The sequence below is a fragment of the Vipera ursinii genome (assembly GCF_947247035.1).
Source record: "Vipera ursinii genome assembly, chromosome: 2".
Classification (NCBI taxonomy): domain Eukaryota; kingdom Metazoa; phylum Chordata; class Lepidosauria; order Squamata; family Viperidae; genus Vipera; species Vipera ursinii.
The window spans coordinates 252,553,626-252,571,215 of NC_139513.1; the positions used below are offsets into that span (position 1 = coordinate 252,553,626).

General features: G+C 34.4%; 1 protein-coding gene across 7 annotated transcripts in view; it reads right to left on the bottom strand.

Moving 5' to 3' along the window:
- CAST (calpastatin) overlaps positions 1-17,590 on the bottom strand; it is a 77,384-nt gene that overhangs the window by 21,661 nt on the left and 38,133 nt on the right. For 4 of the 7 annotated variants that reach the window (XR_014491443.1, XM_083354555.1, XM_083354558.1 and 1 more), the window contains 11 exons: positions 12,361-12,426; positions 10,549-10,599; positions 8,407-8,463; positions 8,202-8,318; positions 6,639-6,746; positions 6,498-6,560; positions 5,091-5,189; positions 2,418-2,498; positions 2,277-2,330; positions 551-649; positions 219-311 (listed from right to left, as the gene is read on the bottom strand). Coding sequence is in view for 6 of the 7 variants with exons in the window: in XM_083354555.1 (XP_083210681.1) it covers positions 219-311; positions 551-649; positions 2,277-2,330; positions 2,418-2,498; positions 5,091-5,189; positions 6,498-6,560; positions 6,639-6,746; positions 8,202-8,318; positions 8,407-8,463; positions 10,549-10,599; positions 12,361-12,426 (888 nt within the window). In the remaining variant the exon portion in view is untranslated. The remainder of the gene's footprint in view (positions 1-218; positions 312-550; positions 650-2,276; positions 2,331-2,417; positions 2,499-5,090; positions 5,190-6,497; positions 6,561-6,638; positions 6,747-8,201; positions 8,319-8,406; positions 8,464-10,548; positions 10,600-12,360; positions 12,427-17,590) is intronic. The other 3 variants (XM_083354556.1, XM_083354560.1, XM_083354559.1) reach the window with 1 other exon arrangement.

A 17,590-nucleotide genomic window follows, 5' to 3' on the forward strand; every position in this document is an offset into this window, starting at 1 on the left:
GTTGGAAAGACTCATTCAATGACTGAAGTTTAAATTCAGTTCTATTGATATATTTCAGTACAAATTCTCATGATATAGTTTAAACATGTATAATAAGGACTGGAAAAGATTTTGTTACTTAACCTTTGTAGCAGCCTTCCAAAATCCTTGGCCATAATAATTTTGTGCATCTATTTTTAAGTATCAGAGCATTTAATATAGAACAGTAACATATCTACCTCTTCCAATTTCGGTTTTTTCTGTTTGGGAGGAGCTGAACTGCTGACTGATGTTGTAGTATGGGCTTGTAAAAGGTCATCTTTTGTTGCAGGCTTACAGCACAAAAATATAAATATATAATAAATAAATATAAACACAAAATGTATTGGCATAAATTATAAAAGCAAAGCATTAAATTAATATGAATGTATTAATTAGTGTATTGTAATGTATTGAAAGAAATATATTAATTTAAATGTACTGCTATTGCTAAAGCAATATATTAAAACTACCTTTGTAAATGGATATTTCATGCTTGGCAATATTCCTTTAAAAGACAGTAAACCAGTACCTCTTTTGGCCTGACTTCCTTTTCTCCAGAAGATGGTATAGTAGTGCAAGTGAAATCAGATGCCAGAGCATCTGCAAGATCATCGTCTGTCATTGTTGGCTAAATGAAAACATAAACTGGGTTAGACTTATACAAGTTACCCAACAGCTCTTTACAGGTTATGGGCACCATATTTTTAATGCAAATACTACATAGCTAAATTAGCCAATTTCTAATCTAGAAACACCCATCATTCTCTATTAATAGAAGCACTAACATCAAAAGGGAAGACAAGAAGGGGAAAAAAGATGATTTGCAATCAAGTTTTACAACAGCTTGCTTTTCTAGCAGTTCTTTGCTGTTCAGTGGTTACATTCACACATAATATCGAGTGTTTTATTTAATGGCATGATTCAAATAAAATACAGATAGTCCTTGCCTTAAGATCATTTGTTTAATGACAATAATGATGATGATGATGATGATGATGATGATGATGATGATGACGATGATGATGATGATGGAAAGGACCTTGGAGGTCATCTATTCTAGTCCAATCCCCTGCTCAGGCAGGAAACCCTACACTGACAAATGGCTGTCCAGTCTCTTCTTAAAAACTTCCTGTGTTGGAGCATTCACAGTTTCTGGAGACAGGTTGTTCCACTGATTAACTGTTCTAACTGTCAGGAAATTTCTCCTTAATTCTAGGTTGCTTCTCTCTTTGGTTAGTTTCCATCCATTGCTTCTTATCTTGCCTTCAGGCCCTTTGGAGAATAGCTTGACTCCCTCTTATTTGTGACAGCCCCTGAGATATTGGAACACTGCTATCATGTCACCCCTCATCCTTCTCTTCATTAAACTAGACATACCCAATTCCAGCAACCATTCCTTGTATGTTTTAGCTTCCAGTTGCTTTTCTCTGTGCTCTTTCTAGAGTCTCAACATCTTTTTTACATCGTGGTGACCAAAACTGAATGCAGTATTCCAAGTGTGGCCTTACCAAGGCATTGTAGAGTGGTATTAACACTTCATGTGACGTTAATTGCCTTGACTGATTTTTTTTTCCTGGAATTAGTCACCAACATGCCTTAACTTAGCAAAAGATTTTGAAATATAATTACAGAATTAAAAGGAATTCTTAATTTTATTTAACGACTATGCCCCATATACTTTATATTAGAAATGAAAAAGGCACACCTTAGTCTGAATCCACAATTCTTGTCTATAACAAAAATCACTGTATTTATACCACACAAAGTACAAAACCTTTTCTATATAACATTCTGTATCAAATTCTAGAGATTATTCAATGAATTCAACAAACATAATACTATCCACTTTTATGTGTCAAACAAATCATTTAAACCTGCACATTTCTAGTAGTTTGAGTTAGTCACTTGTATAAGAACATGACTACTTATATATAGTAAATTGGTTGCATCCCAACTAATAAGTTTTCTCTGTGATTAAATATTACATTCAATTTTCAGGTGTTTTGGAGTAGCTGACTGCAACATCCTAAAACAGAAGCATCTTTTCTCAGAATCACCCAAAATTTTTAAGGTGTTGCAAATACTGTGTGCTCCAGATCACCAATTAGAGATTAAATACTGCATGGTCCTATTATATGTGTCTAAACCTATTTATTTATTTGTTTTGTGTCTGAAAAAAGCATGGATAACTTTATATGTAAAGAACAGTAATAGTTTCCTCTGTTCACATTTTGTACTGAACAAATTAACCATACCTGTGATTCTCCCACTGCAACTGATGGAGAAGTTATTTTATCATCACCTTTACTCTGAAAAAGAAAAGTGTGTTTGTGATGATATTTTAAGCAATATGCCTTATAGGAAATGGCTGAAACATAACACTGAGTAGTTTATACCTCCAATAATTTCCTGTATTCTGGAGGAATTGTGCTCTCCCACTTGCCCAACTCTTCTATATTTAAGGACGATATTGGGTCCTACATCAAAGGAAAAGTTACATTTTATTCTTGAGCTAAACAATTAATTCATAGTTACATAAAAGCTATTTCCATAAGATTCCAATTTATTAAGAAAAAAATAATTTTAATTTCATTTTAACACTAGTTAGTTATCTACGGAAAGCAGTTATCCCTAATATTTGGTAAAAATCTATGCTTATGGAAGGAAAAATAATAATAAAAATAATAATGAATTAAAAATCAATACAAGCTGATGTCTACATCTGCAAATGTCTTTTCTGTTCTCTTATTCTACCACTATTGTATAGAACACATCTGTTTACCTCAATTACCTAATAATTGAGAACAGCAGTTCATTTTAATAAGACAAATTAGATAATATTTTACCTAATACTTAAAACATGCTGGGTTTTAAAATAACATACCATCTGGTAGGAGGTGATAATTATCAGGAACATTTTCTTGAACAATCAGATCTCCCTTCACTAACCAGTGAGAGAGTTATATCATGTAACTGTCTCTAAATTTCAGAGGGCACTAACTCTAGCCTGTTATAACACTCTCCCTGTAGCAGTTCTGGTGAGCTGATTTTAAAAAAGTCCCATATGAATTGAGATTGTGCCCTGTGGACAAGGGGCCATTGAAACCACAGCTCAGGCCCTATTATATTGCACCCTATATAAGGACCCACAGACTCATTTTATAACTCCTTGCCTTACAAGGAAAATCTGATCTCTTTTATGAACAGCTTTTACTATCAAATCAGTAGGATACAGTTTATCTTTACCTAAATTCTGCTATATTGTCTGTAAAATTAGGCAGATTCTGGTGACCCATTCATGATCCCATCATTAATTGTAATACCCTATTATGTCTTGTTCTATTTTGTTTTAATGTTTTAATTTTTATTCGATGGTCATAGTAAAAGATTGAATTCGATTGACAATATGGGAAAAGGTGTTTTTTTTTTACTTTTTGACTTTTTTTTACCTTTTTACCGCATGTTTCTATGATAATAGAAAAATATACGAAAGCACAACATTCAGCACAGCAGACTGATAATTATTCAAAAATATAAGAGAGTAGAAGTGGAGGTAGTAATATCTTGATTTTAAAAAATGAAGGGCTAAAAGATTTTTTTTTAAAAAATGGAATATTATTTGGATACATGTATCATTTTATTTCCATCCTCAAATATAACCGGAAACTCAGCTCTCTAATCATATTAAACTACTTTTGTATGGCAAGAGGACATGGTTCTTTTCTTTTACATGAGCTCATCGTATCCTCACCATTCAAAATAAAGGATGAAATAAACTGCTGAATCATATCCGAAACCCTGCATAGCTTTGGATTATAAATGTTGCTTATAAGCACGCTGGTTTCCAAAAAAAATCAAAAGAACTTGTTATCAAGATATAGAGGTTCATTGAACAGTTAGATTTAATATTGCCTCATGGTTCTGTTGGTTCAATTCTGGGTGATAATTATCAGGATAATTTAATGATTAGGATTAATAATTGGAAATGGAAATAAACTCACTACAGTGTGTTTTTTTTAAAAAAAATCCCTTACTTAGAGGTCAGAAAATGATTATTCTTCTTCCATACTTGAGATGCCATTATTAGCTTCTTTTTATCTGACTATGTGAATAATAAAAATCATTAACCTACCCAGTTATATATCAATGATGGTTAGATTAATTCATAGTACAGAGTTTGTAAATACCCAAACCTTCTTTCTCCTGCATTTTGATTACAGAGGGAGAAAAGTTCCCTAAGCATAGACATATTTCCAAACATTATTGTCTGAAATAGTTCTCTCTCTTTTGCTGTTCTATAACTTTATTCTACTCAGAAAAAGCAAAAAGACTAGACTGTCATTCAACCTCCCTGTTCTCTAATATGTAAATTTTAAAGAGCATATAATTCATTCACAACACTGTAATGCTACTTCTAATGGTCTGTAGACCAGATTACCATTCAATGACATAAAATGAAAGCATATTTAAGAAAGGAAAAAGATTGCGGATGCTAGCTGTTTTTAATTTTTTAGAGCAAGTTGCATGAGAAAGTTCTACCTTCTGAAAATTCTTTTCAGTCACTTCACCTACACCAGGGGTAGGCAACCTCGGCTCTTTTATGACTCATGGACTTCAACTCCCAGAATTCCTGAGCCAGCCAAGCTGGCTCAGGAATTCTGGGAGTTGAAGTCCATGAGTCATAAAAGAGCCGAGGTTGCCTACCCCTGACCTAGACCTATTCCCATGGAAGCAAGCTGTCCTAAATTCATTTGGAGTTAACAACTGAATTGAAACACAATGATCACCATATACTGGCAAGCAACACAAAATAAAAAAATGAAAGGGTAATCCCTCCCGTAATAGAGATAGGAAAGAAAACACCACAGTTAAACAAATCCAGGCTTCATTGTGAGTTAAAAACTTGAAAAATGCATAACAGAGAGGCATACACTAATGTTCAAGGATGTCACATGGGAAAACAAAACTTGGATAAACTTATCATTATTTTCCTTACATGCAAATTTATAAAATGTAATTATAAAAATGCAGGTTTCATGCATAAGGTTTTTATAGAAGAAATCCCATACCGAAACTTCTGGTCCAAGATATATTGGAGCAGGTGGTTCATTTTCTTCAGGACTTCCAAGGGTATCTATTAAATCATCTAAGGCAGTATCTAAATCAGACTGGGGAGACATTTTTGTTAATAATATCTAGCACTGACATGAAGTAGGTGACTACTATAATGTTCTATGTTAAGATGTTATTTAGTAAATACAGCTTAAAGTTATTATAATCAAATATATAAAACCAATGCAGTAAAATCTAACAACATATTATCTAAATTCTAAAAGGTTTTTGTGAAATATTAGTATCTAAAATTATAGTTATGTAACCCAGGAGATATTTTAACACTGGAGAAATAATCTGGGCAATATGATAGAGACTTGCAAATAAGAGAAATAAATAACTTAGCTGCTAGAAATCCAGATATCTAGGTATTGAAATTAGCAGAATGTAGGAAATAGGACTTGAAAATGCAGGTAAATGCTGGGATAACTTAGAAAATAAAACAGTTGGATCACAGGATCAAATAAGGAGCTCTTTAGTATACAAAAAAGGAAAACTTTAGGAAAATTGGAATGAAGGAGGAGGAAGATCGCCCTGAAGAGGTAAGAGGAAGAAACAAATGTTGAATTTGAAAATATATAAAAGGTGTGGTGTTATGAGTACAGGAAGAAAGATGTCTAGAAAGATAATACAAGCATAGGGAGTCTGCTTGATATAACAGTAAGCTTGACTCAGAGAAGCCACACCTAGAAGAAATGACTAGAAAAAAGAAAAGGAAGTGGATAGTTTAGTAAAGAACGTGAAGCGTAAAAAGGACTCAGGGAGAGATTTATAGACAAACAGAAAAATTACTCAAATGCAAGCAAGCAAAACGGCAGAGATTTAAAGTGAGAGAAAGATTATTCATGCGTCAAGCAGCTTAAAAAACAAAAGGATGGACAAAGCCTTCCAATCAGGGCAGTAAGAGATTATATGTGCCACATAGACACTTGATTATTCAAGTGTGCATGTGGCACATATACAAGTGCACATTTGTATCATCATTATCATCGCCATCGCCATCATCATCATCCATCATCATTATCATCATCATCATTTTAGCCATTTTCTATCCACTGTAGGATGAAGGACTCTTCCGCATGTTTCCAACCTATACTTAGTCCTGAGTTTTCCTTTGCCAACTGGGCCCACAATGCTTGCTGAACATTTGTATACGTAGTACAACATAGCTCTACATTTTATTTTCTCAGGAGTCAGGAGCCACCATAGTAATGATGGGGAAATTACAGTTTGAAATAAAGCTGATTGTGCATATTTAAAAGAATATCAATGAATATCCATGCTGGCTAGCTACTTTTAAAATGGTTCTTTAAAAAGATAATAATACAGCAGTAGAATACATAGCTAGTAAACCCTTTATTTACCTTTTCTGCTGGTTTACTGCCTGCAGTAACTGGAACAGGAGATGCCAGTTTATGTTCTTTAGTCTGAAAACAAGAATGTATTTCTCAGAGCTAGTACATAATTAAACATACACATACCACTAACCACCACACTAAACTCACCTCTGCAGATGCAGCAGTCAAGCCAGCAGCTGTGACTGCTCCAGCTGTGCCAACAGCTACCTTGCCAACAGCTACCTTGGAAGCCAATGGTTTCTTGTCGGTGTTAGCCTAAGGTAGAAAAAGGTAAGATCAGCCCATGCAAAGTACACTCATATTTAGAGCAGCCCAAATTCTAAGCAAAAATTGTCATTCAAGTATGATTTTACACTGGTCTTAAATAAAAAGCGTAATATGAAATCATTTACTACAAGCATAATTCAGAATTACTGTAAAAATGTAACTTACGTATAAAGGTAGTCCTTGACTTACGACAGTTCATTTAGTGATCATTCAAAGTTACAACGGCATTGAATAAAGTGACGTAAGACAATTTTTCACATTTACACCCATTGCAGCGTCCCAAAGGTCATGTGATCAAAATTCCGACACTTGCCAACAGGTTCATGTTTATGACAATTGCAGTGTCCTGGGGTCATGTGATCACCTTTTGCAACTTTCTGACAAGCAAAGTCAATGGGGAAGCTGTGTCACTAACTTAACAACTGCAGTGATTCACTTATAAATTGGGGGCAAGAAAGGTCATGAAATGCGGCAAAATTCACTTAACAAATGTTTCGCTTAACAACAGAAATTTTGGGCTTAATTGTGCTTGTAAGTCAAGGACTATTTGTATTTTCATTTCTGATTAATAATTTATTGTTTATGAGATGCAGTGACACTAGAGCACTGTCAAATAAAAGGATCAACGGTGTAATTCTAGCCATGCAAATAAAAATTTGAGAGGAAAAAATATTTTATTAGCAATGCACAATGCTATTCTATATAGTTCCTCATTAAAACTGAGGTGTTAAGGAAAGTAACATTTCTTAAATAATTCAATAATCTCATAGTAGGGATGTGATCTAACCCAATTTAATACATTAACCTTACAAAATGCTTTTATATTAACCAATGATTACTAAATGGAAACTGTTCTGAAACTACCACAGTAAAGCTTTTTAAGTACATTTTTAAACAACCAAACTGAGTTATTGCAAAATGCTGCTATTATGGCAGGATCAAAGAGTGGCTAGTATGTCCCGCTAGTGAGCTTTGGCCAATTCTGTAATATAATAAAGTGACCAACTGTGAGGTTTCAATCTAAATTACACAAGTACTTGAAATTGCCTTATTATTCTGCAAACATTTGTACGACAAGAACCACCCCACAAACACAACCATAATTATAACAGGTCATAATTACACATCTGGAATATATTCTTATCTGTTTTTAAGAATGCATAAAGGGTGAAGGTTATTTACCAAAGTGATTTATTTAGTAATACATTTCCCCTCACTTGTCCTTCTTAGTCTTTGGGATTCCTTTTCTACCAGTTTTTTTTTCATTATGTTGCTCTCCAAATTAACAAAATTCAGTTCGTAGAATTCCCACTTAACATGGCCTATGGTTAGGAATCCTAGTAACAAGTCTTAGCATTTCTGGAGTGTGTCATTTTGGAGTAGGCTATCATAAATTTAACAAGAAATGCTACCTGAATATTTTTATTAGAAAGATCACCTTACCTTTGCTTCTTTAGTTGATGCCAGCTGTGTTGATTTGGCATTTTGACCAGAAGCTTCTTTTCCCAAACTTGGTTGTTTAGGCTCCTTCCCTAAAGACTCTTTGCTTGGACTTTTAGCCTGCACAAATATATTTTTGAATTTTTATGCATCTGTTTATACTAATTTCTATTTAAAATATTTTTATCATAATATGTAAATCAATTACCCCTCCAGGATCTTTCTGCTTCCCTTCAATTGGACTGACAGGTTGAGATTCATCTGCCTGTAGTACACACAGTAATATGAAAACTTAATCAAACCTCTTTTAATGATTTTTATTCTAAAACAGAATGATCTGCATGATGAACAAAATAATCGTCAATATTATTACTTTCCCTACAAAGTACAAATTTCAACACTGTGTAGACATAAATCTTCTAACATAATTACATTATAACTTACAGTACTTTTTTTGTAAAAAAAAAAAAGGTGCCGGAACTCACACACGTCATACAACCCGCCTTGCCTACCCTACAAGATTCCATCCAAAAAAGGTGCTGGAACTCCGTTCTGGGTGTTCTATGACAAAAAAGCCCTGATAACTGATATATTCAAACAGTCATGTACCCCTGCCTGATTATTAAAATATAAATCCCACCATTAAGATAGACATAGTCCTTCAAGGGTAGGGTAATAATTTACATTCTATCTTTCCACTATTATCAGATTCCTCTAAAGAAAATAAATACTTAAAAACTGAATAAACAAATGTGTTAAATTAATATAAGCTCATTCATTTTTATATAGTTTAATATAGTTTAAAATAACATTGTTCATACAGGCTTCAATTCAAAACTGAAATTATTTATTCTGCTATTTAATCCTTTGTTAAGAGCTTTATTTTTTATTTTTTTATTTTTATTACATTTATATACCGCCCTTCTCCGAAGACTCAGGGTGGCTTACAAGCTTAGCAGTAGCCTTCATTCTATGTATATGCCTGCTTGTTAGGGCTTTCACACACACCCCAAGCGGCATTATTACAAAGTCAGCTTATTGCCCCCAACAATCTGGGTCCTCATTTTACCTACCTCGGAAGGATGGAAGGCTGAGTCAACCTTGAGCCTGGTGGGATGCGAACCTGCACTAATTGCAGGCAGCTGGTGTTACTTAAGGAGGCATTAGCCCACTGCTCTACCAAGGCTCTTGTTGTTGCTGTTAGCTGCGAAGTCGTGTCCGACCCATCGTGACCCTATGGACAACATTCCTCCAGGCCTTCCATTAAATGATATAAAGTTGCTATATTCATGTAGCAAAAAATCCATATGATTATTAAATAGCAACAAAGAAATTTTGTACTAAAGACCTACCTGGCAACTGATTTTTTTTTTCATTTCTTTTTATTCTTCTATTTTATTTAGAAGATTGGACCATTGTATATGGAATCAGTGAGTTTTTAACCATATACTGAAATCTGAACGAAACCTTTTTACTGTTCTATAAACTGTTAATGACTTCCAGACCTAAACTAGATTAAGACTACTGTACAGTTGAGGACAATCAAGTAAAACCCTAATTTATACTATACTATACTATATAATTATATTAAAATTATGTTATAATTATATTAAATTATATTTAATTCTGACCGGCCCTCTTAATGAGGGTGTGTGGGCGGGGAAAGAAAGAGAGAGAGAGAGGGGGGAGAGAGAGAGAGAGAGAGAGAGAGAGAGAGAGAGAGAGAGAGAGATGCTTGTATAGTTTAATATTATTTGGTCCACATTTTGCTGATTTCAGAGCAGTGAACTTTAAAATTACTTTATTTGGACACTGTTGTGAAGTACAGATATGTACATCTGGAGAGAACAATTAAGTCTGCAAATACACATTAACATTCTCTTGAAAACAGTTTTTTAAAACTATAACAGAAATATTTTCAAACAATTCTAACTATTTAATTTTTTTAGTCCCACCTTTATTATCTTTGTAAATAACTCAAGGAGGTGAACATACCTAAGACTTCTTTCTCCCCATATTTCCCCCACATCAATAACCCTGTCAGGTGGACTGTACTGAGAAAGAGAAGAAGCTGTGAATGCTCCAACACTGGAAAAAACGTATTTTCATGGGCCCACAGAGCTACCATGGAAAGCTTAGAAAAGGCCACAGCACTGGTTTTTCTAATTCTAATCCTAACTGGTTTGCATGCTGTTGAGAAAATATCTTTAGTATGACTAAGAGAAGGTTAAAAGAACAAAATAAAGTCAGGTAAACACATAGGAACAAACCAAAGGAGTGTTTTTTTTAAAGGAAAAAATCATATTGTATGTATTTAATGCACATTCAGAGTAAAGGCTTTTCGTCCTACCTTTTTGTCCTGTAGTGCTTTTCCAGGTTCTGTCTTTGATTTCTGTGTTGCCTGCAGTACAAATAATAATAATAAAAAAATAATTACTTGATTTACATTTTTCACTGGCTACTGCAGGAAGATATTCTGCAAGCTGTGTATAACTTAAACTCTTTGGGCTTCAACTAAGAAGCCCAAAAACTATTTCTATGACTTTGAGCATCATTTAGCATCATGCCCTGTGTATGGTCACTCATGCGCTCGTGACCTCTCGTTTGGACTACTGCAACGCTCTCTACATGGGGCTGCCCTTGAGGACCACTCGGAGGCTCCAGCTGGTACAGAATGCAGCCGCGAGAGTCGTGTTGGGAGTTTCCCGATACTCCCATGTTACACCTCTACTCCGTGAGCTGCATTGGCTACTAATTGTCTTCTGAGTGAGATTCAAGGTACTGGTAATGGTGTTCAAGGCCCTACATGGCAGGGGTCCGGAGTACCTTAGGGAGCACCTGCTGCCGGCATCAACTTCCCTCCGCCCTGTGCGTTCCCACAGAGAGGGCCTCCTCAGGGTGCCACCGATCAGAGAATGTCGATTGGTGGCCCCCGGGGGGAGGTCCTTCTCTGTGGGCGCCCCGGAGCTATGGAATCGGTTGCCAGTTGAGCTCCGGATGGCGCCTGACCTCCGCTCCTTCCGACGCGATCTGAAAACGCATTTGTTTGAACAAGCCGGCTTGGCCTGATAGGGGGTGGGTTGGTTTTTTTTATTGCTCTTAACATTTGTATTTATCGTTTTTATTTGGGCATTATGTTTAATTCCTTTTTAACTTTTGTATTTTTTGTATTTTATACATTTGCCCTGTTCACCGCCCTGAGTCCTTCGGGAGAAGGGCGGTATATAAATAAAATTATTATTATTATTATTATTATTAAATTATTTAATTGACTTAGACAAACCTGTGTTTATTTTTATTTATTTATTAAAAACATTTCTATAGCCATCCATCTTAACCAAATTATGGATGACTGACAATCAAGAATAAAACAACATACACATAATCATATGTACATTATAAATATACATAACAAATACATAATAAAAGTCAAAAACAATAAAACTGCATGGTACAAAAACAACTGTATGGTGCATAGGCAAAATTTTTACCATCTGCGACGAACAGAATGAAGAAATGAAATCTAAATATATCAGGTAATGAATGATGCAATGTTAGGGTGGCATTTATGAGAATAATTTAAATCATGGATTAGAAGGAAAATAGAAATTCAAATCAGAAAGTGGGATTTAGAGCAATTACTAGAGGATTGCTTTTATATCAAATATTAAGCATATATATAAGCATCTATATAAGCAACAGGTTAAACTGCCCACTTCAAACTCTATGTAATACTATACTTTCAATTAACTAGCCTCTTTGTAATTTGAATAAAAGCTTTTCTCTGATGCTTCCACACATTTTAATATTGTACAGCAGTTATCAAAAACAAGCAAAAATGCAGAAACCTCTTAGCTTTCTTGTCTTTTAGATAAGAAGAAATTTGCCAAAGCACAGCTATATCATTCTCCAGGACATAAATATTAACACAGTGTATGGTGCACATTAGACTAAATGGTAAGAAATACTATTAGACTGCATTTATATGACACATTTTCAAACTGTGCTGTGCCATGAGAAGTGATTGCAACATGATCATATAAAAGAAAAGGTAGACATAAACTAGAATGTATTAGTTAAGGATTAATGAATGAGCACATGCTGGCAATGTGACAGCTGTTATTATCAAGCATAAAAACACACAACCCAGGGTCTGTATCACCTTCTTCTTGTTTCTCTTCCTTTTCTGGGATTCCACTCCATGTGTCTGTTGTTGGCTTGAGGAAGCCTAGTATTGGGAGTACAAACTCAGGATCTTGGAAAGAAATTGCTCAAAGTATAAGGAAACTTCTTATTAACCTCAACTTTCTATCCTCTAGAAATGGTGAACACAATTATATTGATAAAATAATGGAAGTGTGCTAGCAAAATATCCCTGTTGGTTGATATAAAAATATCTAGGATTCCTATTTCTTATTCTTATAAAGTATGAAGTATATTTCTTATTCTTATGAAGTATGTAATGAAGTTTTTTTAACTAAAATATTCTTATTCCTATGTGTCATTTAGCCAAAGATTATAATTCTTCCCAAGCTGGACAAAGATCATATTATGTCTTCTAGTTATTGACTAGGGCCATGAAGCACTTTGAAACTGAAAAGATCTTTTGAAAGAGATGTGGTGGCATTTGTACCACTTGTTGCAACTCCTTAATGTAAACATATTGTCTCCCATAAAAAAATGATTGTATTAAGGAATTTGACCAATGAGGGTTTCTGAAGTTCTGAAGCACCTTTTTCCCTTCAAATCCATAGCACTGCACAAATTATAGACTTGTTCCCTTGACAAATGTGGATGCTAAGATAACTATTTTGATTTATCAACTGGTTCCAACTACAACATTACGACTGGTTTCTGATATGGTTTCCTGGAGTGACTGAAACAGAATTAGAACTCACACTGAGTTTTCTCAATTTCTATTCTCCAATTATCTTTAAACATTATTGTATATTATTTGTAATGGTACAATTTGTATTTTTCAATATATACATATAAATGTCAAGTTTGTCCTTAAAAAAAAGTTTTAGGCTCTCTTTTCTGGGTAATTAGAAATTCTAAAAAAATAGTGGATGCAAAAGGGGAGGCAGAGGATAAAAATCTTTCATTCTATTCCTAATTTCATTCCAGAAATGTATAACTCTGTGTCATAATCTGCTCACTCTATAACTTGGAATAAATCAGACTTGATCCCAAGTTTTAGAAATAATCCTAATGTATGTATGGACTACAGATTAGGTAAATGAGGTGATTTTTCTATTTCTGAGTACAAAGATTCCTAAGAAAGTCCTTTCAACTGAAAGAAGTGCATTTATTCCCTAGATTGATACATAAAAGATCTAGATAATCTGGAATTCTACTGAGTACATGAGTATAAAGTAAACATAATTAATACTCTTAAATCATTTTATTCTATGAGATGCAACATCTTCCCTGAGTTAATGAATGAAAGGTTTTGCCTACTTGCCAATGACATCATGGACCATCTTGGAAGTGTTTATTTGCCAACTCTGACATGATAGTGTGTGTGAGGCCATTGTCGAAAATGTAGAATGACAATACCTCAATTAAAGAGACACAGGGATCCAGTGAAATAGCTGAATGTGCACAGCACCCCTGACTATGCACAAACACAGAGACAGTATGTCCAAGGTCAAAACAGGTGCATGAGGTTGTATTATAGCACGCTGGCTGAAATTAATGTTCTTTCCCACAGGTTTGGGACTCTCCTTACGGAGGATAAATTATAAATCAACATGGGTTAGAACTATTTCACAAAAACTCCAACATTTTGGCCTCTCCAAGGAAGAAATCCCTTATGGCCTATGAGTGTACACTTAGTGCATTTAAACAACATACTGTATTAAATATCAGGAAATCCAACAGCATCAATGTTCCTCTACCCAGGACCATTTTCTTGAACAACCAGATCTCCCTTCACTAACCAGTAACCTCTAAATTTCAGAGGGCACTAACTCTAGTCTGTTATAACACTCCCTGTAGCAATTATGGTGTCCTGCTCTCTTTTGTTTTAATGTTTCAATTTTTATTCCATAGCCATAGTAAAAGGTTTTTTTTATCTTTTTACCACATGTTTTTATGATAATAGAAAGCACAACATTCAGCACAGCAGACTGATAATAATTATACAAAAGTATAAGAGAGTAGAGACATACATAGTAACATCTTGATTTTAAAAAATGAAAGGCTAAAATATTTCAAAAAATGGATTATTACAATTATTACACGTCATTTTATTTCCATCCTCAAATAAAAGTGGGGAATTTCAGGCCTGTAATCGTATTAAACTACTTCTGTATTGCAAGAGGACATGGTCCTTTTCTTTTATATTAGCTCATTGTATCCCCACAATTCAAAACAAAGGATGAAATAAACTGCTGAAGCACATCCCAAACCCTGCATAGCTTTGGATTATAAATGTTGCTTATAAGCATGCTGGTTTCCCTCCCCCAAAAAACCAAAAGAACTTGTTACCAAGATACTGAGGTTCATTGAACATTTCAGTTTAATACTGCCTCATGGTTCTGTTGGTTCAATTCTGGGAAATGTTTATTTTCTTTAGTTTCTATCTTGATGATTTCCCTTGAATTTATACTGGGTTTCAACGAACATTTACTAGAGAAAACGCAGTCAGCTCAGCTAAAGTCACATAAATTATTGTGTGGAGAATTGCATTAACAGGTCACATTCAATATGCTTGCTTTATTTAATATTTAGCATTTCATAATTTGAGCTGTAGAAAGCAAGTTGATAGATTACTCTTCGACTAGCAAGACTTTTTTCATATTTGGCCATTTCTAAGCTCAGCTGGAACAAGCACTTTACTTTTCAACAAAACTCTACCTTCATCATGCAGACCTGAAAGTTATCTTATTGTACATCTAGCTGATCACAATTCCCAGCAGCCCCAGCGATAATGACAATAGTGATGGATGATAAAAAATAGTAGTTCAGCAACATCTGAAAGTTCCCTTGCAGCTTAATACCAAATCTATGTAACAGCTGAGAAAGTAAATCTCAGCCAATCCAAAACATCGTTTTTAACATCAAAGTGTTATGTGTATAACAACTGTATTTATTTGAGAGGGGACTTAACTTTTTATTCTCTTTGCTGTGGCTGGAGATGAGTAAACACAAATATCTTATTTCTTTTTTGCCCTTAATACAGATAATGCAATAGTCTCAATACCATTCTAGATTCAAGCAATCTTAAAATTTAGGAGTATGCAGAACAAAGCACAGTTCATTGTAGCAGGCTGGGTGATGGAACAATTTGGGTTAATTTGGATGGGAGTTCAGGTTTGAAAATAGCGATTATTTGCTATTGGCAATGCTGTTTGAGAATTATTCTCAATCCAAGATTATTCTTTGAGAAATGCCATTACAGAGGTACTTTCTTTTTGTTAGTGCCATCTCCTTCTGGAATTTTGCAGCCATCATGCTATCTCAGTCCTGATTATTTTCTTTGGAAATAATATAGTGCAGTAATTTTCCAGGCTCCTGTATTGCCGCACAAATATATTTCAGCCCCATCATTTTACATGCCACTATTGTGCAACTCTTCCAGATCACATATTCCAATTATAGTTGCCTGTTTATAAGACAGTCAGAAGACTATCCTTGGATGCAGACATATTAAGATGGGGTAATTTGTTAAATTTTATTGCTTACTTGGAATTTTACAGGTGCCAGCTACAGCACTTATTTTTACATGATTATATTGCATAGCTAGCTGTGGTTTGGGAAACACAAACTGACAACACTACTGGGCACTGAGAATAACTATACACAATTGTGGATAAGGCCAAATGCAAATACATCAACCTTCAAAATTTCAGTCAAACATGAAAAATGCGTCACCTGCAGATTAGCTGACCCTTGAATTTTTAACAATGACTGACGGGAAATGGCAAACTGTTACATCATTATCTATAAAACAGCATAAGTTTAAGTTTGTGGCAGGCTTTAAAAAAATTTGAGCTTTGATTTGTGGATAAGTTGAACCCAATTTTGGGGTGTACATTAGTACCTAAAGCTCTAAACATACTTGCAAACATATACAGGTAGACCTCATTTACAACCATTCATTTAAATGACCATTTAAAGTTATGACACTGTCAAAAAATGACATGACACTTCCCTCACACTTGCAACTGTCACAGTGTCCTCACAGCCATGTGATCAATATTCAGATGCTTGGCAGCGTGTATTGCCAACAGTTGCAGCATTCTTGGGGGCCACGTGATCCCCATCCACAACCTTCCCATGGGGCTCTCAACAAAGTCAATGGGAGAATTCATATTTCCTTAACAATCACAGTAAAAAGGTTGTAAAATCAGGTGCCATTCATTTAATGATAGCATCACTTAGCACAAAAGTTCCAGTCCCGATTGTGGCTGTAAGTCCAGTATTATCTACACAATAATTATATGTTTGTTTGAATAATTGGTATTCAATGCACATGGGATAGAATTAATGATATAAGTATCTAGAAGATTAACCTTATTGACTATGTTTTGGAGAAATATTAGTAGCATCTTCCTGTAAACTTTCTTCATGCTATTTAAGGAACTCGCAATATCGATGCCTATTGTATAAAAATGTGAGTGATTCCTAATTAAACAACAAAGCATGTATGGGAACAGATGCCATTGGGAAATTATATTAACTTCTGCTTCCCGAAAATAGAATAGCTTCAGTAATTACAGTAATGTAGGAAAAGGATAATTGTTCCCCCAACAAACATGCTGCCCTTTTATAAGAAAGCTCCTGAACAGGTAAACCAAGCATTATGAAGCCTAAGATTAACATACATTTATGTTAATCTTCATTTATTTCTCCAAGCATTATAAGAACGCAAAATAGAAGTCCTTTGTAAAACAAGGAACTCAACTCTAGTTTCAGTGACAACAGATTCAACTTCAAGCTCTACGAAGAATAGCCTTCTGAAAGTTGGCTTGATCAACTTGACTATTCCTTGTATTTCTCAGTGGCTCCATTTGCTCCTATGTTAAACATATTTCACAAAGAGCCAATTAAAACACTAAATCTATTTCTATAAATGAAAGAACATATCTGCAGGTCCACGTTTTAACTATTTAGCAATCCTACAATGTAGATGGCTCTCCCAATCTTTTTAAACCTCTGTGGTTATCACGTTAAGTCTACAAATAGAGCAGCCACTTGGTCTATTTATATGATGACCACTTGAGCACCAATCTGATAAAGATCAACAAATGTTAAAAGCAAAATCAGTTAAAATGATTTTGCTATTATAAATAGAATTATTTTTTTAAAAAATAAAATAAGTATTTTTCTCCAGATAAACTCCTAAATGGTTACAAAGGCTCTGAAAAATTGATCAGTTTTTCTCA